Here is a 24,476-nt window from a genome sequence, read left to right on the forward strand (position 1 = left end):
AGCTGACTTTCTAGACCTTGCCTTTACCAATACAGTCCTGTCACCACTCCTTGCTTTTACCAACGGAGTCCTACTGACAATCTAGCTCAGCCCCTCTTGTATTCTCACCAAGCTGACTTTCTAGACCTTGCCTTTACCAATACAGTCCTGTCACCACTCCTTGCTTTTACCAACGGAGTCCTACTGACAATCTAGCTCAGCCCCTCTTGTATTCTCACCAAGCTGACTTTCTAGACCTTGCCTTTACCAATACAGTCCTGTCACCACTCCTTGCTTTTACCAACGGAGTCCTACTGACAATCTAGCTCAGCCCCTCTTGTATTCTCACCAAGCTGACTTTCTAGACCTTGCCTTTACCAATACAGTCCTGTCACCACTCCTTGCTTTTACCAACGGAGTCCTACTGACAATCTAGCTCAGCCCCTCTTGTATTCTCACCAAGCTGACTTTCTAGACCTTGCCTTTACCAATACAGTCCTATCACCAGACCTTGCCTTTACCAACAGAGTCCTACTGACAATCTAGCTCAGCCCCCCCCCTTGTATTCTCACCAAGCTGACTTTCTAGACCTTGCCTTTACCAATAGAGTCCTATCACCAGACCTTGCCTTTACCAACAGAGTCCTACTGACAATCTAGCTTAGCCCCCCCCTTGTATTCTCACCTAGCTGATTTTCTAGACCTTGCCTTTACCAATAGATTCCTATCACCACTCCTTGCTTTTACCAACAGGGTCCTACTGACAATCTAGCTTAGCCCCCCCTTGTATTCTCACCAAGCCGACTTTCTATGATGAATAACTTCGTTTTCTGTGTGTGTCCTGATCACACGTAAACACGAAAGAAAAAGGAAGGATCCCTTGGAAAGAGGAAGAAGACAATCTTGGCCAAGTGAACTCGATTATTAAACCTTTGCCTCATTCATGGTTTGCCTTCTGCCCCATGGACCGTGATGATGGTGCCCAATTCGTGAATGAGGAGGAGGAGGAGGAGGTACTACTCCGGCGTTAGGTTGGAGGAGACGTTATTCTTAACGATGTTGTGGCCCTTTCTGTGTTCGAGGAGTTGGACGTCCAGAAAAATGATGTCCAACAGAGCTAATTGGACTCTGGTGGTGATTTTGGTGTTGATTCAGTTGGTGCCTTCTTCGTGTACGGTTGGACAGGTAAGGGCAGAAACTGTCCAAAATTAGCCGTTTTTTCCCTTGATAGTAATCTCGGATTTGTCCTATCTTTGGACTAAAAATTTTCCTATTTAAGGATATCGCCTTAGGATTTGCGCCTGCTTAGAAAGCTGAATTTAACCATTTGGGATTTATAGTTATAAGCTTAATTTATGAAGGCTATTGAATATGTTAGGGGTTTAAAGGTCCTTAATAGGCATTTAGGAACTTCATATATAAAACAAGGGCCTGACCTAACCTGGGCTCTGATGGGCAGAGGCTAACTGGCCTAATCTAACATAAATGGTCTACTGTAGGATATGTTGAAGGCTATCTTAATTAACGTCCTTATCAATATTTTACTCTTTTATAATAAAACTGAAATATTTTTATAAGAGGTAAAGGGGCGTAGGCCATGTATGTTAGCGACCACCTGTATGTATTATTATGTCTAACTTTGTATACGCCTGTGTAAGGAGGGTTGCAGGAGGCCGTTAGCCCCCATTAGGTATATAGGTAAGGACACTACTTGTAGATTAGGTTAGGGGGAGAAAATTTTGGTTCGTCGATGTCCATTTTTAATGAACGCATGAAGAACTGGCTGCTGATATACAAAGGTTCCCTGGCCATCTATGTCTGTGATGAAGGTCGGCTAAGAATACGGCTGTGTAAGGGCCACAAGGGGTCGTTAACCCCCCACCTGTTAAGTAAGTAGGTAAGGACACAGCTTATAGGTTAGGTTAGATGGTGTTCTTATGTAGAGCTCTTGGAGAAAAATGAACTAGAAAATGGGAAGGATATTCCCGTTTTCTATGGACGCGGGAGGAATTAGCCGCTGAGATACAAAAGCTCGTATTTTTATTATTTGCTAAGCTACAACCCTAGTAGGAAAAGCAGGATGCTATAAGCCCAGGGGCCCCAACAGGGGAAATAGCCCAGTGAGGAAAGTAAACAAGGGAAAATAAAATATTTTAAGAACAGTTAAAACATTGAAATAAATATTTCCCTTATAAATTATAAAAACTTTAACAAAACAAGAAGTGAAACTAGATAGAACAGTGTGCCCGAGTGTACGGCTGTGTAAGGGTCGCAAGGGGTCGTTAACCCCTCCTCCTGTTAAGTAAGTAGGTAAGGACACAGCTTACAGGTTAGGTTAGGTGGTGTTCTTGTGTAGAGCTTTTGGAGAAAAACGAACTAGAAAATGGAAAGAATATTCCCATTTTCTATGCACGCAGGAGGAATTAACCGCTGATATACATAAGCTCGTATTATTATTATTTGCTAAGCTACAACCCTAGATGGAAAACCAGGATACTTTAAGCACAGGGGCTCCAATAGGGAAAATAGTCCAGTGAGGAAAGGAAACAAGGAAATATAAGGTATTTTAAGAACTGTAACATTGAAATGAATATATCGTATATAAACTATAAAAACTTTAACAAAACAAGAGGAAGAGAAATAAGTTAGAATAGTGCCTGAGTGTACCCTCAAGCAAGAGAAGTATTAGCCTTTTTGATTGGTATCCCTTGTGACTAAAAGGGACTAGTGTAGTATACAGTACTGTAGTACATCATGCAATATCTCTAATGATGAAAATGAAAGGTTTATTTATGGGTGATTAAAATTATTCTGATACAAGGCATATGAGCATAATAACTAAAGCAAAAATAAAACTAGAAATTGCCATACTTGAAAATGGAAAGAAGATTTAGAATGTAAAGAAAAGAAGGAAAGAAAATTTAAAAAAGTAAAGAAAAAGTGGAAAGGAGATTTAGAAAGTAAGGAAAAAATGGAAAGATTTAGAAAGTAAAGAAAAAATGGAAAGAATATTTAGGAAGTAAGGCGAGCTTAGAAATATACTAGTGGAAGAAAGAAGTTCGAGAAGCACAAATATATGATAATGCAGTTGCATTGGTGTTAAACATCGGAGCAACTACAGGTGTGTTGAAACTAAGCATCATAAGGAGACACAAAGGGAAGTGTAAACTGTAATTTTTGTGAAAATTATCCCAATTATTGTTGTTTTGCCATGAATATAGAAAAGAAAGTAATGAAGAAATGTAGTTACAGCAACTATGTGTAGATTTAAAGAAAGTACAATAGTTTGATTAGGTTTTTGCAAAAAAAGAAATATAAAAAAAGGAAAATTTTATGCTAGATGTGGAGAAAAAAATAGAAAATAAAAGAAAGAAAAATACAACGGGATTACATTGCAAGAACACTTAGAGGTGCCTTCACAAAGGCAGTGCCGCGACCTCGTACTTGAACCTCGTGAAAAAAATGTGGTGGAAATTGTGTGTTTTAAGTTATATACATTTAAAGATTCTAGTAATTACCACTGAAGATCATATTTTAAAATGGTTAAACCTAAGGTTTCCTACCTAACCTAACTTAAGGTTTGCCATGTAACTTAATCTAACCTAGGACCTGGAAATTGTATTTTGTAAATTAAGGACATTTAAAGATAATAGCAGTTATGACTAAAAACCATATTTTAAGAGAATTGAACACAAGGTTAAAACTAAATTAAAATTTCCTACCTAACCTAACCTAAGGTTGCCCACCTAACCTAACCTAGGATTGTTATCCTTGTCTATCGGGGCATTGCTCTGCTACCCTCACCTTAGACCTCCGTGTTCTTAGCCTACCCCAAGACAAGTTATAAACTCTTGTTTACTTCCTGACCGTTTTTCCTTCTGTAACAGCGTTTTTCAGACGTTATTTCCTAGTTTAACCCGTCTTCAAAACTTGAAAACAAAGGCTTTTCTAATGGTTAAAGTTATCAAAACTGTTCAAATCCCCCATAAATACACCATAAACCATTTTACCCCCAATGGACGTACTGGTACGTTTCACAAAACTCATCCCTTTACCCCATGGACGTACTGGTACGTTCTGGCAAAAAACTGTTATTTACATTGTTTTGCATATTTTTTATAACTATGAGAAACTTCAGGCATTTTCCAAAAGAATGAGACCAACCTGACCTCTCCATGACAAAAATTAAGGCTGCTAGAGCAATTTGAAAAATATATATTGCAAAATGTGCTCGAAAAAAAAAAAAATGCCTGGGGGTTAAGGGTTGGAAAGTTCCAAATAGCCTCTCATTTAATCCATTATGGAAAAACTTGGTGCCCACTTGTTTTGAAGGTTCCTTATAGAAATATCTTAAAATAGGAGTGGAATTGTCAGCGTCTGAGTAGGAGGTAGCATTTGTAGATGTGGAGGAGGAAGAGTGGCAACCAAAGAAAATCATGTGACAGGGAAGATATCTCTTGACGGGGGATTTCAAATGGCCACCAATAATTGTAATATAGAATAGGGTAAATCAAAGTCAGGACAGGAGCATCACCTGTTGGGAATTTGGTGAACAATGACCAAGCACTTCATAGAGTAGTGATGGAGATAAAAACGAAACTTAGTCAAATACAGAACGGGAAGAGTAAAAGGCGAATTTTTAACCCTTTTACCCCCCGGTTATTTGGAACTTTCCAACCCTTAACCCCTGGGTTTTTTTTTTTTTTTTTCAAGCACATTTTGCTATATATATATTTTTTAAATTGCTCTAACAGCCTTAATTTTTGTCATTGAGAGGTCAGGTTGGTCTCATTCTTTTGGAAAATGCTTGAAGTTTCTCATAAAGTAATAAAAAATATGCAAAAAAAAAATGTAAATAGCAGTTTTTTTGCAAGGACGTACCAGTACATCCATGGGGGTAAAGGGACGAGTTGTGTGAAACATACCAGTACTTCCTTTTAGGGGTAAAAGGGTTATCTGAACATAAGTACAGTACTGCGCATCCAAAATATTAAAAGGCTATGGAAGAAGAAATATATTTTGCAATACCTCAGTCAGTATAACTTCATCCAACTTACAAAACCGTTTTGAACCATATGCAGCTTTTAAGATAATGTACAATTAGTTTTAGACAGTTCATTGAAATGAAAATTGTTTCAATATTTTATTTGCAATCATAATGCTGGGCAGCTTTATTACTTCTTACTGGAAGCTCTTATATGGTACTCACATTCATATACTGTATGTCTTTCATTATGAAGTTATGATCAAATGTTTTTTAATGAATCCTTATTTGACTATATAACTATGCATGATAAGTTCTTAGGTGATAGTGTCTAATTACTGCTATTGTACATTTAATGATATGCTTTAAGTCATGGTGAGATATTCATCGGTTTGTAGTGATGAGTTCCTGTGTCTGCTTTTTTTAATGTTTTTAATATTGGCCTTTTTTAGGCTTCTTTTTTAGTCTTCTTTTTTAGTCTTCTTTTTTTTTATCCCATTAATATGAATACATTTTACAGTATCTTCATTTAGTTTCTAACTCTTTCTCTGCATCCAACTCTGTCATACGTAAGGGCTTTCAGTTTTGTTAAAAATGTTAATGATTCGCAAAAACAACATTTTCTACTTCATGTTTCTTTTCATAATTAAAGGTAAGCCAAAGAATGTACATAGGTCCTTGAAGACTGCATTAGTACAGGTACTCCTCTTAGGGTTATTTATAAAAACAAATTTACATTGTAATATGTACTTATAAAAGTTCTAATACTGAAATACTGTAACTTAAATAATTCTTTTTCAATATTAATCTTACCCGATAATCATGTAGCTGTCAACTCTGTTGCCGACAGAAATCTACGGTCGGGATACGCCAGCGATCGCTATACAGGTGGGGGTGAACACCACAGCGCCATCTGTGGTCAGGTACTCTAGTACTTCTTGTCAACACCACCTCAATTTTTCCTCTGTCGTGCCTCCGGCTAGACCTACATGGATACGCTGTTGATTCTGGAGTTATTGCTCACGATTTGGTGATGTATTTGCTCTAGAGTTTAGCCTTCGCTATTCAGGAAGCTATATCATTAGCTTAGCAAGTTTTTGGAATTAATTTGATTTAATTGTTGATTTAATTTTGGTACGAAGAGAGTATGAACTCTCTTTCACTTTTAAATGGCCGACCCTTCCCTTAGACGGAAGTGTTGGTGTCGAAGAGAGTATAGACTCTCTTAATTTTGCTTAACAAAGTTATAGAATTATTTTATATCTCTCCGCCTTTTATAGGCCTCTTTGATTAACTTCCTTTTATTATAAACTTATTTAAATTAATTTTTATATATGTTTATATTCGACCTTTCCTAATAGTAGGCGGTCTTTTCTTGGTACCGAAGTTAATTAACTTTGAGCCCGTCATTTCGTTTTTACCTGTTAACATATTATGCTATTTTAATGTTTTTGAAAGAATTTCTTTGATAGTCTTGTACTGTTTTCAAAGTTGAACTAACGTTTTGTTTTGTCTCTGCAGTTGTTGACGTTCAGAACGTTCAACTTGCGCTCTATCGTTACGATAGAGAGAGAGTCTATCACGGTGTCACGTTGCAGTAAGAGTAAACCGATTCTAGCGTTTTGTTCATTCTTTCTTAGCTTAAATGGTTCTATTCTAATAAAGGAAATTTTTATTTGGGAAACCTTCCAGTTTTTTTCCTTTAACAATAATATGTTTTAACGATATATATAATTGGGCTCTTCTCTCAGATGCTAAGTCAAGAGAGAGAGAGAGATAGATAGAGACGGAGGGAGAGAGAGGAGGATAAACGTTTCGTTCAAGCGGGTAACGTTGTTATCGTTTTTGTTCTTCTCCCTGGTCTCTTTAGGGGAAGAAGGTAAACGTTTCTAGAGTTTTATTCTTGTTCTCAGACTTTATGCGGTGAGAGATTTTAAACGTAGTTTATTGATCTAGTGTTTAATCTCTTTTCCAGCCACTGAATTATTTATCTTTCATTATGTTTTTCTGTTACATTGTAATACTGTTTTCGCAATTACTAACTTTTAATGAAGGATAGAATTGCGTGTTTCAGGTACAAACCACTTAAAGTTTCGAGTTCAGTGAAATAAGTGCAAACAGAAAATCAAAAGTGATAAAGTGATAAGCGCAAAGTTTTACAGTGTTGCGTTCGAGGGTTCGTCTGTTCGTGCCAGTTGTTCGCCTAGTCTGGGACCTCTTACAAGCTCCCAAGCCCAGGGGAGAAGTAATGTCGAAGGACTTATGGGTTCAACAGGCCTTGATCGACGAACAGACGTTTCCCTCCGTGGTTTCGGGTGTAACCAACTCACGTAGCCGACGTGATCACCCCACCCACACAAAGACGAGAGAGCCCATTTATTCCTCGTCTGCGGAAGAGGTTTCTCGCAGAAACCATGGACCAAATCTTGCAGCTTTTAAGTGCAAGTCGGTCCCTTCCGCGCAAGTCCAACTCCTAGGTGGTGCCATTAGCACTGGGTCAGTTCGGACTTGCTGCAGTACGACAACTGCACACCTCCCAGAGAGGCAAGGTGGTATCGCAACAGACAGTAACTCCGTCTGTTGCCGCACCAGCTGTTTTAGACCCTCAGTTTCAACGGACAGTAGCTCCGTTTGTTGTTGTCTTTCTTAAACTCTAGTGGTCTATGCTGCTGACAATGCAGTCTCAGCTTGCGGTGTTGATGCAGGAGTTTCAGGCAGAGAAGGTTAACACACCTCCTCCTGCGAGCGCTCCTCCACCTCTACGCAGTCCAGCCTGCCAGACGTATGATGTTGAGGTTCCTCAAGCTACCTCCATGCGTGAGCTGCCGCGTTGGGAGTTGCCAGATACCAGCTCTGTGCAGCAACCTCCACTTTCCTTGAGGCAGGAGCCTCTTGCCACGCGGCAACCTCCTCAACACTTGAGGCAGGAGCCTTATGCTTTGCAGCAACCTCCTCTACCCTTGAGGTAGGAGCCTAATGCGTTGCGACTACCTCCTCCATCCTCGAGGCAGCTACCTCTTGCGGTGCGACAACCTCCACCATCCTCGAGGCAGCAACCTCAACTCCACCTCTGCGCAGTCCACCCTGCCAGACGTATGAAGTTGAGGTTCCTCAACCTACCTCCACGCGTGAGCTGCCGCATTGGGAGTTGCCAGATACCAGCGCTATGCAGCAACCTCTCGCGTTGCGGCAACCTCCACCATCCTTGAGGCAGCAACCTCAACTCTTGCGGCAGCCACCTCCACTCTTGAGGCAATAACCTCAACTATTGAATGGGCTCTCGTGGCATGGTTGGTTTCGACCTGGCCTTTCATTAGAAGGGGCTAGTGTTCGATCCCAAGTATGAGGTAGAAATTTATTTCTATTTGAACACGATGTTGTGTTGATATTTATCCATATTGACTCATTAGGGGTAATTTGAATGAATTACTACCAATTTTTCAATATTAATCTTGCCCGATAATCATGATTATCGGGTAAGTATATTCAAAAATTTATTTTACTAATGAAAATAACATTGTGTCACGTGGTAGCCCGGGGAAATCTGGTAAAACTCGCTGGTAAAGAGACTGATGTCTCACCAGGTAAATCCTCGGACAGCTAGATTAGTGTCAGGTTCAGATTTCTTTAAAAATCCTCCTCTACCCATGAGGCAGCCTCATGCTTATGAGGAGCCTCATGCTATGCGGCATCCTCCTCTAACCATGAGGCAAAAGCCTCATGCTATGCGGCAACTGCCTCAACCCATGAGGCAGGAGCCTCATATTATGCGGCATCCTCCTCAACGCATGCGGCATAAGCCTCATCCCTTGCAGCTTGAGCCTCATCCCATGCAGCATGAGTCTCATCCCATGCAGCATGAGCCTCATCCCATGCAGCATGAGCCTCATCCCATGCAGCATGAGCCTCATCCCATGCAGCATGAGCCTCATCCCATGCAGCATAAGCCGCACGCCATGCAACATGCTCTGCTTACCTTACAGCTTGCTCTACATACAGCATGCTCTGCATACCTTACCGCATGCTTCTCAGTCACACATCTTTGGTTGTTGTCAACTCACTAGACTGTCAAGCAGTTTCATACGTTGCCTTCTAGTCTGCTGCTTTTGCACCAGTGAAACCCTCACTGAGAGAACTTAGCTTTTCTCGGATATGGTTCCTGTAGATGAGAAAGTGCTATTCTCCCTCCTTCTGATTTTCCCTTGAGGACTCTGTCATTTGGAGAGGAGCCTTTAGCTGCTTAGCCTCCTATGGACTTTTATTTAAGCATAGCATGCTTCCAGGGAGGGTAATGGTTCCACTTCAGTCGCTAACCCCGTCTGTTACCACACCTGCTCCCATAGACCTTGAGCTGTGTTGCAAGACATGCAGTCCAAGCTTAGTCCTTGTTAGAGGATTTTTTGTTTACGGAGTCAGTGTGTCACTGGGAAGACGTTCAACAACCAGCAGAAGTGTCTTGTTGTGACGCAGTGCGGCAACCTCAGCAACCCGATAAGGAGTTGTCTGTACAACCCAGACAGTCTAGACAGCTTCGGGTTGTCACTGTACTTCCTCGCTTCCCCATGGTTGACAGTTCACAGACTGTGCAGCAGTACCATGATCTTGTGTCCGGCTCCGTCAGACGACTAGCTTTTAAGAGCTCCCACAAGTCGTCGCTGTCTGGAGATTCTCAGATGGACTATGGATCTGACCAAGGAACCGGGCCTCCTGGTCAATTTTGAGGAGTCCCAGCTCGTCCCATCCCAGACCATTGTCTACCTGGGTATGGATCTTCAGAGTCGAGCTTTTCGGGCTTTTCCGTCGGCCCCAAAGATATACTAAGCCCTAGATTGCATCCAGAGCATGCTGAGAAGGAACCGATGCTCAGTCAGGTAGTGGATGAGTCTAACAGGGACACTTTCATCGCTGGCACTGTTCATCGAGTTAGGGAGACCCCACCTCCCCCCCTTCAGTATCATCTAGCGGCTCACTGGATAAAGGACATGACGCTAGAGACGATCTCAGTTCCTGTTTCCGAAGAGAGGAGGTCTACTCTCACGTGGTGAAAGAACAGCTTTCTTCTCAAGGAAGTCTACCTTTGGCTGTTCAGAAACCCGACCGCCGTCTCTTCTCTGACGCATCAGACACGGGCTGGGGTGCGACTTTGGACGGACAGGAATGCTCGGGAACATGGAATCAGGAGCTAAGGACACTTCACATCTATTGCAAGGAGCTGTTGGCGGTTCATCTTCAAGTCCCTCCAGCTTAACAAGGTGGTGGAGGTGGACTCTGACAACACCACAGCCTTGGCTTACATCTCCAAGCAGGGAGGGACTCATTCGTGGAAGTTGTTCTAGATCGCAAGGGACCTCCTCATCTGGTTAAAAGATCGAAAGCTCACGCTGGTAACGAGGTTCATTCAGGGCGATATGAATGTCATGGCAGATCGCCTTAGCTGGAAGGGTCAGGTCATCCCCACAGAGTGGACCCTTCACAAGAATGTTTGCAGCAGACTTTGGGCCCTGTGGGGTCAGCCAACCATAGATCTGTTCGCTACCTCGATAACCTAGAGGCTCCCGTTGTATTGTTCTCCGATTCCAGACCCAGCAGCAGTTCACGTGGATGCTTTTCTGCTGGATTGGTCCCATCTCGACCTGTATGCATTCCCGCCGTTCAAGATTGTCAACAGGGTACTTCAGAAGTTCGCCTCTCGCAAAGGGACACGGCTGACGTTGGTTGGCTCCGCTCTGGCCCGCAAGAGAATGGTTCATAGAGGTACTGCAATGGCTGGTCGACATTCCCAGGACTCTTCCTCTGGGAGTGGACCTTCTACGTCTACCTCACGTAAAGAAGGTACATCCAAACCTCCACGCTCTTCGTCTGACTGCCTTCAGACTTTCGAAAGACTCTCAAGAGCTAGGGGCTTTTCGAAGGAGGCAGCCAGAGCGATTGCCAGAGCAAGGAGGACATCCACTCTCAGAGTCTATCAGTCTAAAGGGGAAGTCTTCCGAAGCTGGTACAAGGCCAATGCAGTTTCCTCATCCAGTACCACTGTAACCCAGATTGCTGACTTCCTGTTACATCTAAGGAACGTAAGATCCCTTTCAGCTCCTACGATTAAGGGTTACAGAAGTATGTTGGCAGCGGTTTTCCGCCACAGAGGCTTGGATCTTTCCACCAACAAAGATCTACAGGACCTCCTTAGGTCTTTTAAGACCTCAAAGGAACGTCGGTTGTCCACTCCAGGCTGGAATCTAGACGTGGTCCTAAGGTTCCTTATGTCATCAAGATTTGAACCTCTCCAATCAGCCTCTTTTAAGGACCTCACATTAAAAACTCTTTTCCTCGTGTGCTTGACAACAGCTAAAAGAGTAAGTGAGATCCACGCCTTCAGCAGGAACATAGTTTTCACATCTGAAACGGCTACATGTTCCTTGCAGCTCGGTTTTTTGCTAAAACGAGCTTCCTTCACGTCCTTGGCCTAAGTCGTTCGAGATCCCAAGCCTGTCCAACTTGGTGGGGGATGAACTGGAGAGAGTACTTTGCCCAGTTAGAGCTCTTAGGTACTATCTAAAAAGGTCATAACCTTTACGAGGACAATCAGAAGCCTTATGGTGGGCTATCAAGAAGCCTTCTCTTCCAAGGTCTAAGAACTCAGTTTCTTACCTATTCAGACTCCTGATTAGGGAAGCACATTCTCATCTGAAGGAAGAAGACCTTGCTTTGCTGAAGGTAAGGACACATGAAGTGAGAGCTGTGGCTACTTCAGTGGCCCTCAAACAGAACCGTTCTCTGCAGAGTGTTATGGATGCAACCTATTGGAGAAGCAAGTCAGTGTTCGCATCATTCTATCTCAAAGATGTCCAGTCTCTACGAGAACTGCTACACCCTGGGACCATTCGTAGCAACGAATGCAGTAGTAGGCGGGGGCTCAGCCACTACATTCCCATAATCCCATAACCTTTTTAACCTTTCTCTTGAATACTTTTTATGGGTTGTACGGTCGGCTAAGAAGCCTTCCACATCCTTGTTGATTTGGCGGGTGGTCAATTCTTTCTTGAGAAGCGCCGAGGTTAAAGGTTGTGATGAGGTCCTTTAGTATGGGTTGCAGCCCTTTATACTTCAGCACCTAAGAGTCGTTCAGCATCCTAAGAGGACCGCTACGCTCAGTAAGAAAGACGTACTTAATAAAGGCAGAGTAATGGTTCAAGTCGTCTTCCTTACCAGGTACTTATTTATTTTATGTTATTTTTGAATAACTAATAAAATAAAATACGGGATACTTAGCTTCTGTGTTAACATGTATGCTGGTCTCCACCCACCACCCTGGGTGTGAATCAGCTACATGATTATCGGGTAAGATTAATATTGAAAAATGTTATTTTCATTAGTAAAATAAATTTTTGAATATACTAACCCGATAATCATGATTTAATTGACCCACCCTTCCTCCCCATGGAGAACCAGTGGACCGAGGAAAAAATTGAGGTGGTGTTGACAAGAAGTACTAGAGTACCTGACCACAGATGGCGCTGTGGTGTTCACCCCCACCTGTATAGCGATCGCTGGCGTATCCCGACCGTAGATTTCTGTCGGCAACAGAGTTGACAGCTACATGATTATCGGGTAAGTATATTCAAAAATTTATTTTACTAATGAAAATAACATATTTCAAGTGATGTGTTTCAAGATCACGCAGTATACTATTGTATTGAAAAGGGTTCCAACTTATTTTCCTGTACGTTATATAATGTTGAATTCTACCTTTTTTCTTTAAAAGCATACTGTACTTTGAAGGGTACTTATTGAAGGAATATAGAACTGGGTAATTATAATCTTCTAGTGATTTGGCTGGATGCACTCGCAAAAGAATATTTTACTGCCAAAGCTATTTGGTTTTGCTTTATTTTACACTATTGTAAATGTTTTGAATCATGAACAGGTTATTTCATAGCCTGTGTATTGCTGTAATGCACAGATACTTCAAAGTACAATAATTTTCTCTTGGCACTAATGAATGATTATATAACATATAAAGAAATTGCTTGTGTAAATATTATTTGCAAAATGTACACAAAGTTGATTAATACCGAGACAGTAAATTTTTCAAATCATTTATCTCAGCACAGTCACAATTGAAGCACAAGACAAATGTGTCTCTAAAGATGTTCGAGACAAAAGAGCAATCAGTTATACCCTCATCCCCTTCCCGTAAAGTTAGTGAAAAATAAAATCTATTCCTATTTTGCTCTACTCATGAATAGATAAAGAGAATGTTCATTCCCGGCCATCTTATCTCTGTTAGTTTAAGATGATTCACAGGAGCCTGATGGGGGGAACCTTATCGTCATCTATTAGAATCTGGTAACAAGATTTTAGAAATAGATAATCAAGGAAATTAAATAGGAATCTCGGCTTTTACCAAACGCCATTTATTTTAAACTTATTTTATACTCTCTTCTGCTTTTGCCAATTATTAAGGGCTACATGTTTAGGAAAATAGTTTTAAAGTTTGCTGTATGAAGCACATTGTAGTGCCCGGAGGGCCATGCTTATCTAACGTAGGACAGGGGCTGGTGATAGTGAAGATTATCATTTTATTCTATATCTTGGGACTGGGTCATATCCCCTTATATGTAATATCACATTTAGACAGTTGAATTTTCGGTCCTTTAGTTTGAATTTTAGCTTCATAGTTTTATCACCTAGGCCAACAAGGCACTAAAAGAGTTGGAAGACCCACGTCTACATGGCTGGGGACTATGAAGCGTAAGGTAAGAGATGATAAATGGAAAAGTATTGATTTAAAAGCTCAAGATAGAGATGCCTGGCAAAATCTAACCGAGGCCCTTTGCGTCGGCGTAAGAGGAGATGATGGTGATGAGTCTATCATTAATAATGCACCCTTTTGACCACTTGAAAAATTCTTAAATTTTTATAACAATATTGAATCGAATCACATACAGTAACCTGTAGTGTGGTAGTTTATGCAAGTAAGTTAAATGTTAGTGCCATTTAACTTATTATCATTTGGTATTCACAAGAATCATCAGTTGTTTACAGTAACTCAAGGGATATGTCAAAAAGTTTTCATTATGCCTCAATCATAAATAGTTGTGTCGTATCATTATCAGCATAATTATTTGGCGTGTTAATTAAGAACTGCATCAGTGTGACATGCAGGTGTTTGCCCTTTTATAATTTGCTTTACAGTACACAGTTTAATTCAGCTTCTGTTAGAATTTATGTACAGGTATTTGTATAATTCCATAAAAATAGATGGCATTGTTTTTTAGAGAAGGATGATTTTGTTGCATATCAGATTTCTCTTTCTCTGGAATGAATCACAATAATTTTTTGTTTTATTTGTGCTTTGATATTCAATGATTTGCTAAATATCAATAAACTGTATATTCTCTCAATTGAAATGCAATGTTAACATACTGTAAATCTATTCTTCCTTTATTTTTGGCAAGTACTATTTGTTCCTATGCAAATACTAACCATTGTTCTTTACCTAGGTAGGAGAATAGATAACAGCAAAGCTGGAGTACAGCAGTTAAAACTTATAACAAGGTGTGAACAACCGAGGGGTATTTACCTATCGGTACTTACATGTACTCACTCTACTTAGATTTCTGACTTCAGTACTGTAAGTGCACATGTTATCACTTGCTGGAACTTTTTGGAATATTTTCTAATGAAAGTCTCTTTCTTTATTTTCAGCATGTTTTTGTGGAGTGTTTATTTCTTTCATCATGCCTCCTGTTATGTGAACATGGCCAGGCGTACTGCTGAAGACCTGCGGCACTTTCATGAGCAACTTAGATGTGGATCCTCGTTGGTTATGCCGGTCCTGCGAGGACGTGTGTTCCCAGGCCTTGCCCTATGATGACGTGTGTTCCCAGGCCTTGCCCTATGATGACGTGTGTTCCCAGGCCTTGCCCTATGATGACGTGTGTTCCCAGGCCTTGCCCTATGATGACGTGTGTTCCCAGGCCTTGCCCTATGATGACGTGTGTTCCCAGGCATTGCCTTGTGATGAATGTAGGGAGTGGCCATCCTCCCAGTGGGAAAAGTTTGGTAGGTAGAGGAAGATGAAGCGTAAGAGGGAATCTTTACCTTTGGGGTCATCCTCAAAGTCGAAGAAGGCCCAGGCAGCTTTTTCTACCCTTGGAACTCTTCCATTTGACACTTATCAGTTGGCTTTCTCTGGGGGCCATTCAAACAAGAATGTCTCTTTAGCCCAAGGGCAAGGGGATTGTCATTTCCTCCTGTTTAGGTGAGCTTCTTTTCTTTCAGCTAGCTGATACCCTATGTATGCTGTGGCCCTCCTAGTGTATTCACAGTTCCCTGTTGTTGTCGCCGTCTCGTCGAAGGAGAGACTTCAGAAAGCCATTGCTGCCGGCTATGCCCCCCTTTTGTTCCTGCTCAGAAGTTTTCAGTCAACACCCAGACTCAAGCAGTGGTCAGTGTAGGAGCTGTTCCTATCAGATCTTTATTCTTCCCCTTTAGCAACTCCCTTCCTGGAGGTCTCCTCCTTTTGAGCACTGTTGGTCTTCAGAGCATGATTACCAACCTTTGTGTGATCCTTCCTCTTCTGAGGAGTATCCACGACCGTCCTCTTGTAGGCGGTCTCCTTCATCCTCACTGTCTGCCGTGTCCATTCATGATGGAGACTGCGGCCACGATCAGGTAAGCAATCAGGCCCTGGGACTTAATGATCACCCTGGATTTAAAGAGACCTATTTTCAGATTCTATGCTTCGGCCTGTCTATGGCACCACAAGTCTTCATGAGGATATTGAGACTAGTTTCCTCTTGGACGCATGCCAACGGGATCCGCCTCCTCTTATATCTGGATGATTTGCTAATATTAGCTGAGTTAGTAGAAGAGCTCATCTTCAGAGACAGGGTTCTCTTGTTGTGTCAAGATTGGGGGATTTAGATAAATCAAGAAAAGTCTGTCCTAATTAATACGAATAGACTACATTAGTGTATCTGGCAATGAATATCGACATGGTGCATTTGAGAGTTTTCCTGTCTTGAGACAATATCTCGCTCTTTCCAGCGTCGGCTACTACTGCTAGCACATCAGTGCCAGAAACTCCTCGGCCACCTGGTGTGGTTGGAACGACTGGTGCCAGGAGGCAGATTCTGGCTTTGATCCCTGCAGTGGGAGCTAAAATTATCATTGTCCCAACACCTAGACAATCCACTCTTCCCAGTATGCCTAGCTAAAGAATACACAAGGGATTTTTGTTGATAGTTGGAAGAGAGAAGCCTCTTAAAGGGATGCCCTCTTACAATGTTCTCATTGGCTTTCCTTCTCTTCACAGATGCATCAAGGAAAGAATGGGGGCTCACCTTGACCAACTCATGACTTCTGGAACCTATCAACACCCCAGAGTTGAAAGCAGTTGCAACAGTTTCGCCCTCTTCTCAAAGGACACTCGGTGGTGTTGGTGAGCGATAACACTGTAATGTCCTACATAAACAAACAAGGAAGTACTATATCCCACCAGCCATGTCTTCTAGCAGTAAGGACACTTGAGTGGGTAGAGACCAACTCGATAACGCTTTCGGCCTGTTCCATCCCGGACAAGAAGACCGCAGTGGTGGACAAGCTGAACAGGAGGACACGGATAGTTGAGGCAGAATAGTCTTTGTGTCCTCAAGTAGGAAAGGAGCTCTTGACTTTGTGTGTTCTCCGACATTAGACCTCTTCGTGACAGCCCTGAATTACAAACTGCCAGTTTATTGCTCAGCAGTTTTAGACCCAGAGGCAGCATTCAAAGATGCATTCCAACACCCTTCGGATGGCCTCGATGTGTATGCTTTTCCGCTGCTCTATCTGTTAAGAAGAGTTCTGAACCAGGTACGAACAACTCCGAACCTGCTCATGACTCTCATAGCTCTGAAAAGGCTTCAGATGGTGTGGTACCTCGATATTTTGTTCCTCCTTTCAAAAACCCCAAGAGAGCTTCTACCTCTCCCTGACTTGTTACAACAGCCTTATGTCAGGATGTTTTACAACAGCCTTATGTCAGGATTTTTTAGGGGATAGTGAAGTTGCTTCAACTTCGTGTATGGAGTTTATCCAGCATCTTCTCTCACGGAGAGGCTTTCCACTTTTTCACGAGAGACTGTGCAACAGATGTCTGGATACCTCCAAAACTTCGACAACAGTCAACCAGGTTGAATGGGCTATCTTTTGTGTTTGTTGTTGTGAGTGGGGGATCTCTCCTCTCGTAGAGTCTGTTCCATTGATAGCAGATCTTTTGTAATGCCTCTGGAAGAAGAAACTCTGGCTCCATTCCTGCTGTAAAAGGTCAAGGCCAAGTCTTTAGACTGAAGGGAGTAGATATTTCTTTTTCATAGGATAAGAGCAGTTGTGATGCCGCCACCGTGGTACTTGGTGAAAGTCTTGCATTCATTGAAGAGGTACCTTACGAATTGTCGAGGTAAGACTCTCATAGGGATCTTCCCCTGCTCTTCTTAGCTTCGGCTAAGCGAGTCAGTTAGCTCCGGGTCTGTCCTTCAGCATTACCCTTTCAAGAGGGTAGAGGCAGGTCTTGCTCCCCTTTGTTCCTGAATTCATAGTGAAATCACAAAATCCTTCATTGCTTGATTCCATGTTTTCATCCTTCCAGATTACGAGCCTTAGGGAAGTAACTGATGATCCTGATCAGCTCTTATTGTGCCCTGTGAGAGCACTGAGGTGCTATCTCAAGCGGACTAGGTCAGTTAGACCTTACCGTCTGCATTTCTTCGTTAGCCTAGGAAGAACGAAGGAGAAGCTCTCGAAGAACGCAGTCTCTTTCTGGGTTTGGCAAACCTCGCTAGCTGGCCTTGATCTGTTAGTTAGATAAGCTCACTCAGCTTGTAGTTATGAGGGGGGAGTGAGAAGTAATTAGGCAAACCAAATAATCTGTATTATGGTATACAAGGAGCAAATCTATTGCTTTACCAGGCCTACAACACAGAGGTTCTAACTTGAGTACAGCTTTTAAAGGCAGGGACCATGATAACCACTGGAAATGTTCCTCTGATGCCTGAGGTTTATGGAACCTTTACTCTTCTGCATCCCAGATGCACGAATATCGAGTTCCTGGGTTAAGTTTCCTGCTAGTTGGATCAGGGTTTTCCTCTCACTTAAAGATGAGTTTCTTAGATAAACGACGAGGGTTTGCATTTGTGTAGGAATAAATCACAAGTTCTTAAATTTGTGTTTTTGTAATTATGTAAACTTGAGCCCTTTATTCAAATGTTCCTGCCAACACCAACCCCCTTGAAAGTCCCGGCTGCCATCTAAGTGAGTGGTCAGTGAGCCAGCAGGTGGCTGCTGCTTCCCGGGTAGGTTATTCACACCTCGTTATTCGTTATAAGGTTTAACTTCCGTATGCTAGCTTCGCTGTTATCTATTCTAGGTAGATTATGTTTATATAGTTAGGAAAATACAAATTACTTTTAAAAAATTTGTAATGTTTATAGTAAACTAGAAATTTCTGTTATTGGGCAACCTCAACTCCTTGTCTGGATTGTGTTTCTTTATTTTCATCCTTTTGAAATGCATCAGTAAAAATACAACTACGGAATTCAGCTTTGAAAAAAATAATGCGTATGATTACTGTACTTTGTTCCTATACATAATACAAACCATTGATTTTAATATGAGTATGACTTTAGCAAAGCTGGAACAGCTGTTAAACTTTTTAACAGTGTAAACATTAATTGACCGTCTGTTGTGAAGTAGGCCTCATTACAAAATCATTACAATTTGAGTTGTATTAAAGTATTTTTCCTTCCTCCTATTCAAGCAGGAGGATAGATGGAGTGTATGCACATTAATTTCTCATATAATGCATACACATTCAGAATACATATCCCAACGGATATAGATTCTTCAGTGACCACCAACGTTCTCTGGTAGGAGCCCTGCCTAACAGTTGGGACATCTTCATGTACAGGTAATTAGGAGACTGATAGGAGTCATAACTTTTGCTCCTCTATGGCGCAAGAGTACATTGACATTTCCCGGGTTAGTCAACCACCCAGATTGGTTATAAGGGGACTTTCGTCTTCCTAAGGATGAGTCTCCCTTGGAGGTCAATGATTTGTTTTATGATAAGGAACAAATCACAAACATATAAAGTCTTATGTATCTTTGCTAACTATATAAAATCTGAGGCCTTTACGTAACACCGCAAGTCCTGGTTAAAGGACAGAGTGAGGTTTGTTCTACCTTTTGGGTGGGCGGGGCATACCTCCCACCCGATCGCTAACCATTGTTTACCATGGTCTAAAGTTTAACGTCTGTTCCAGCTACGTTGAAGTCACACAGTATGCCTATTAAAGTCTGGGGTTTGTATGGGTAGGACCAGTGCGAATTACTTAGAAATTTTTATGTTTTAATATAGTAAACTACTAATATAGTAGTAGTAGGTTGGCTAGCGCACCAGCCACCCGTTGAGATACTACCGCTAGAGAGTTATGGTGTCCTTTGACTGGCCAGACAGTACTACATTGCACCCTTCTCTCAGGTGACGGTTCATTTTTTCTTTGCCTACACATACACCAAATAGTCTGGCATATTCTTTACAAATTCTCTAATATCCACATACACCTGACAACACTGACATTACCAAACAATTCCTCTTCATCCATGGGGTTAACTACTGCACTGTAATTGTCCAGTGGCTTCTTTCCTCTTGGTAAGGGTAGAAGAGAGACTTTAGCTATGGTAAGCAGCTCTTCTAGGAGAAAAACACTCTAAAATCAAACCATTGTTCTCTAGTCTTGAGTAGTGCCATAGCCTCTGTACCATGGTCTTCCACTGTCTTGGGTTAGAGTTCTCTTCCTTGAGGGTACACTCGGGCACACTATTGTCTTATTTCTTTTCCTCTTATTTTGTTAAAGTTTGTATAGTTTATATAGGAAATATTTATTTTGGTGGTGGTGATGTTCTAGAAATATTTTATTTTTCCTTCTTTCCTTTCCTCACTGGGCTACTTTTCCCTGTTGGAGCCCTTGGGCTTATAGCTTCTTGCTTTTCCAACTAGGGTTGTAGCTTAGCTAGTAGTAATAATAATAATAATAAGGCTTCCAGATTTGAACCTTCCAGTCAGTAATCAGGAATTTTTTTTGCCTTTTCTTATACTTTTTGGCTATGCACAATAATTGGCGCATCAAATTATACAGTATTTATAATTTGAAATCTGATATATCACGGTCATGCATGGCACTGAATATTTATATACTGTACAGTACAGTGTTTTATTCTCCTATTGGGTAATGGGTAACTTTAGTTAGTACAGTATTGCTATTGCAGAAGTGGACATAGAGATCGAATCTGGAACAGACATGATTTAATCGGGTGAAATCTGATGCAAGTAGAAACTACTGTAATAATTATTCATTGTTTTATGCCCTTTGGTTCTAAGCTTTGCTCAAGATATTATCGGAAATGTCTTTGCCTCGCAGTCTGCCGGACCGGGGTTCGAGTCCCACTCAAGCTCGGTAGTTTCGTTTAGTGTCTGCAACCTCACCATCCTTGTGAACTAATGAGTGGGGTTTGGGGGAGCCTTTAGGTCTTATCTGCTAAGTCATCAACAGCCACTGCTTGGCCCTCCCTGGTCCTAGCTTGTGTGGAGAGGGGTATGGGTGCTGATCACATATACAGTACCTTATATATGTATGGTTTGTCTCTAGGGTATCGTCCCTGTCCCTTGCCTCTGCTATTTGTCATCAGCCTTCAAACTTTTAAACTGATAAATCAAACATTGTAAATTGATTTGGAATTTTAAGTTTAACTCTTGATGCAATAGTTGAATATAAAAAGGGTGTACCTAGTTTACTCCTATTGCAAAATAGATTTACAGTAGTTTTTTTTTTTTACTAGTATTTATGAATTTTGGTCAGAATTGAGACATATTACTCTGTAGAGAATTGCCGTTGTTTATTTACAAATTACTGTAGAATGTAGGGATGAAATTCAGTGCAACTCATTACCTTTAAAGTGTACATAATCCTGCTGTCTAGAAACCGAGTATAAGTTGGTACAATGCATCTGGGAATCGAAGATAAAGAAAGAAGTTGCTTTACTGTTATTAAGAGTACAGTATCAATTTGTTTGAAAAGAGGAAATGAAGAAAATGATGCAAACATGTAAGCGTGTACCTTCAAAAACAGTAGTTGTAATACAGTATATTCTTTTTATGGCAGAAACCAAGTTTATAGAAATGCAATCTCATTGAAATTTCAGTTGTTTTGGTGATATACTTTTTTCTTTTTGTGCTAGTGAAACCACAGAGGAATATTGATGAAATTTTACAGTATTTATTTATTTTTTTGCTTTTTTGTGCAGTTTAGTATCCAAATGATTGTATTCTTTTATATTTCAAAATTCAATATAGTACAATACTTATATTTTTTTTAAAGAACTGCTCCGTTGTTCTGGGCTAGTTCTGTTTGAAAGATAAAATGATCAGACTGGAGACCAAATGGGGAAGTGAAGAAATGAAAATTATGAAGTAAAAAAGGGTTGGTGAATTTAACATAGATGAAGTCAAAGGTGGAAATTTCAGTAAGAAAGTATAAGGAAAGTAGTAGAATTATGTATAGGGACATACTTTACTGTATAGGGAGAGACACATCATAGAGAAGTCAAGATAAAAAGGAACATTTGACGAAAATATAAACAAATTCAATGAGTATAGGGAAATCACAGGGAACGAAAGACACAGACCAGTACGAAGGTATGGAAAAGGAGGCTGAAAGGCCACAGAATAAGGCCTAAGCCAGACTGGAATTCAGGCTGAAATTGCACAACCAACTTTAGGAAAAGAAACCTTTACTGAAAAAGCATTAACACTAATTCCAGTACTCGTGTAATGGATCATACTTTCTATATAAAATCAGTTCTTACATTACACAATATGTAAGCTTGTAAATTGTACCTATTGTTGCAAGATTTACATTACTTTAAAAGCATTCATTTAAGAGTAAAGAGTTGATTTATATTGCCAAAGCCTTTGTTTCATATAGAATTTGTAAAGCTTCTTATTTTGTGAGAATACAGTGTTTAATCATTGTGAATAAAGTTTTAGTCTGCACTTGGAAAATATGTCTAGTAAAATATTACCTTATTGTTTAAAAATTACTTGGGTATATTAATAGCAAAATGAACTGCTGCAGTTAAAGCCTAACTCTTGAATATATGCATAATTGGATTGTTGCAAAATGTTCTTCGAATCACCTGATGAATATCCTTGGTATCAAATGTACAGTATTGTTAGATTATAGAATTAAGCTTAGATGAGTTCTCTAGGACGATACTATATTTTTCAACTTGAGCTATCTGCCATCCCATATCTGTTTCTCACTGATTATCACATGCAATGTTATTTGTTTCAGAAATGTAACCCCAAACGTCTCGGTACCTGTGAAGAAAATGAGATATGTGTTGTTGCCGCAAGTCCTGAAGATAGTGTTTGCAAATGTCGAGATGGTTTTGTAGAAAATGAGGTCACGAAGAAATGTGAGACTCCCAAACCCCCTCCAGGTAAGTTTATACATTTATTTTAGTGTTTTGAATTGTCATAGAATAGTGAAAGTGAGTATAGTACTGTGTTTTGAAATGTTTGTACTCGCCTGTTACCATTGTGCTACTTGCCCTTGGAAAAGTAGTTTCTTCTTCTTCTTCTTCTTCTTCTTCTTCTTCTTCTTCTTCTTCTTCTTCTTCTTCTTCTTCTTCTTCTTCTAGGCCAAGCTACAAATCTAGTTAGAAAAGCTGGATGCTTCAAACCCAAGGGCTCAAACATGTAAAGCAGGCCAGGGCAAAGAGGTGATATAGAAATGAAAAATAAACTATATAAGAGAAATAAAAAGAAATGATGTAATGTACATGAAATATATTAAGATCTAGAACAATGTTAAAGTAGATCAGTCATATATCATCTATGTAACAATACTTATGTTAATCTGTTCAGCAAAAAAAACTTTTTCAAAAAGTTAAAACGTCTGAAGTTCTACCGATTCAAACGGTACATTTGGAAGATCATTCCATAATCTGGTCACAGCTGGAATAAAACGTATAGAGTACAAATTGTGTAACATTGAGCCTTATGATGGGGAAGGCAAGACTGTTAGAATTAATTGCATATCTAGTAATTGTACAGTATAGTACAGTCTATTAAGCTCAAAATGCAAAATATTATGCAACGTGCACAAAGAACTATCTGAACGCCATTTTCAGAGATGGTTATCCAGATCAGGAATAGGAAATTTAATAGACAACACGTTTTTGTCTTACAAATTAAGATAAAAGTCGGCAACTGATAATTAGGGAGGAAAACAGTATATAAAACATGGCAGATTAAAAGAATTAAAACATTTCCTCAGATTGATCATCTAAAGTTTTAAAAAACTTTTTCAATATACTTTTTTTTTTTTTTAATGGAAGAGGAAACAGACCAAATGTCGTTCTCAAGAGTAAATTTGTAATAATAAACACACCCTGAATTTTAGATTTAATTGTATATACAGTAGCTAAAGAGACATTGTTAAGGCAAAGATCTGGATGTTGAGGAGCCACTGTCCTTGACTCAATTATGATCATATTTTGTCGCTGACATATTTATGATCATATTTTGTCCTTGACTTACTTATGATCATAATTTGAGTTTGGTTAGGGCTCAACTTCATCCTCTTGCATTAGTTTTATTAGCTTCTTTTCTTTTTAGGGATTCAGTAATGACAGATCTACATTCAGGAGGTGGAATTGATGCATGGAGAGTACTAGCATCTGTATATGCAAAAAGCTTGTTTCCTATGCCAAACCTTGGTGGTAGGAAGATGTGATATCTGGCCATTTAACTCCTCATATCCCTGGGGATAGTGGCATCCTGTAGGTCATACTTAAGTCTTTTCAGCATCCATTCGGCCCCAAGCTGCACTTATTTTATATTCTTCTACCTCTTTTTCCTTCCTTTCTTCCATCTGGCTGTCCAACCTCTTCTAACATTTACCTCATAGTGTAACTTTAGGGTATTATTCTAGATTCACTTAATTGCTGAATGGCTTCATAGACCCTAATGCTGGGGTATATAGCCTTAATTCATAAAACTCGCCATGCCAAACCTCATATCAGGCATATGTAGTATGAAAAGTTTTGTTCTGTGAATACTGATCTGAGGAACACCAGATATTATATTCTTTTAGTTACTACTATACTCTAGTACCCATCAACAACTACACTTTGCAATCTATTAATAAAAAAATTGTTGATGATGCTAAGAAAAGACTTGCCTGCTCCCATTCGTTTATGTTTTTTGAACAAGTACCACATGATTAATATGGTAAAGGCAACTCTAAAATCATGGCCATTCATATAAACCTGCTAACCACAATTAAGGTATTTCTGTCTAGCATTATTTATTATAAGAAATGCATTACATGCTTTAAGGCCTTTAAAAAAGCCAAACAGCAAACTGGGGAACAGATTATTAACTTCAGCATACCTATTAACTAAAATTG

At 40.3% G+C, this 24,476-nt stretch overlaps 1 protein-coding gene across 1 annotated transcript in view; it reads left to right on the forward strand.

Annotated features, from left to right (window-relative positions):
- Nucleotides 1–815: 815 nt before the first annotated feature.
- Nucleotides 816–24,476, forward strand: part of LOC137655836 (uncharacterized) — a 28,769-nt gene continuing 5,108 nt past the window's right edge. The window contains exons 1-2 of the mRNA XM_068390016.1: nt 816–1,163; nt 22,356–22,503. Of these exons, the coding sequence (XP_068246117.1) occupies nt 972–1,163; nt 22,356–22,503 (340 nt within the window). The 5' untranslated portion in view covers nt 816–971. The remainder of the gene's footprint in view (nt 1,164–22,355; nt 22,504–24,476) is intronic.

The sequence above is a fragment of the Palaemon carinicauda genome, chromosome 16 (assembly GCF_036898095.1).
Source record: "Palaemon carinicauda isolate YSFRI2023 chromosome 16, ASM3689809v2, whole genome shotgun sequence".
Classification (NCBI taxonomy): domain Eukaryota; kingdom Metazoa; phylum Arthropoda; class Malacostraca; order Decapoda; family Palaemonidae; genus Palaemon; species Palaemon carinicauda.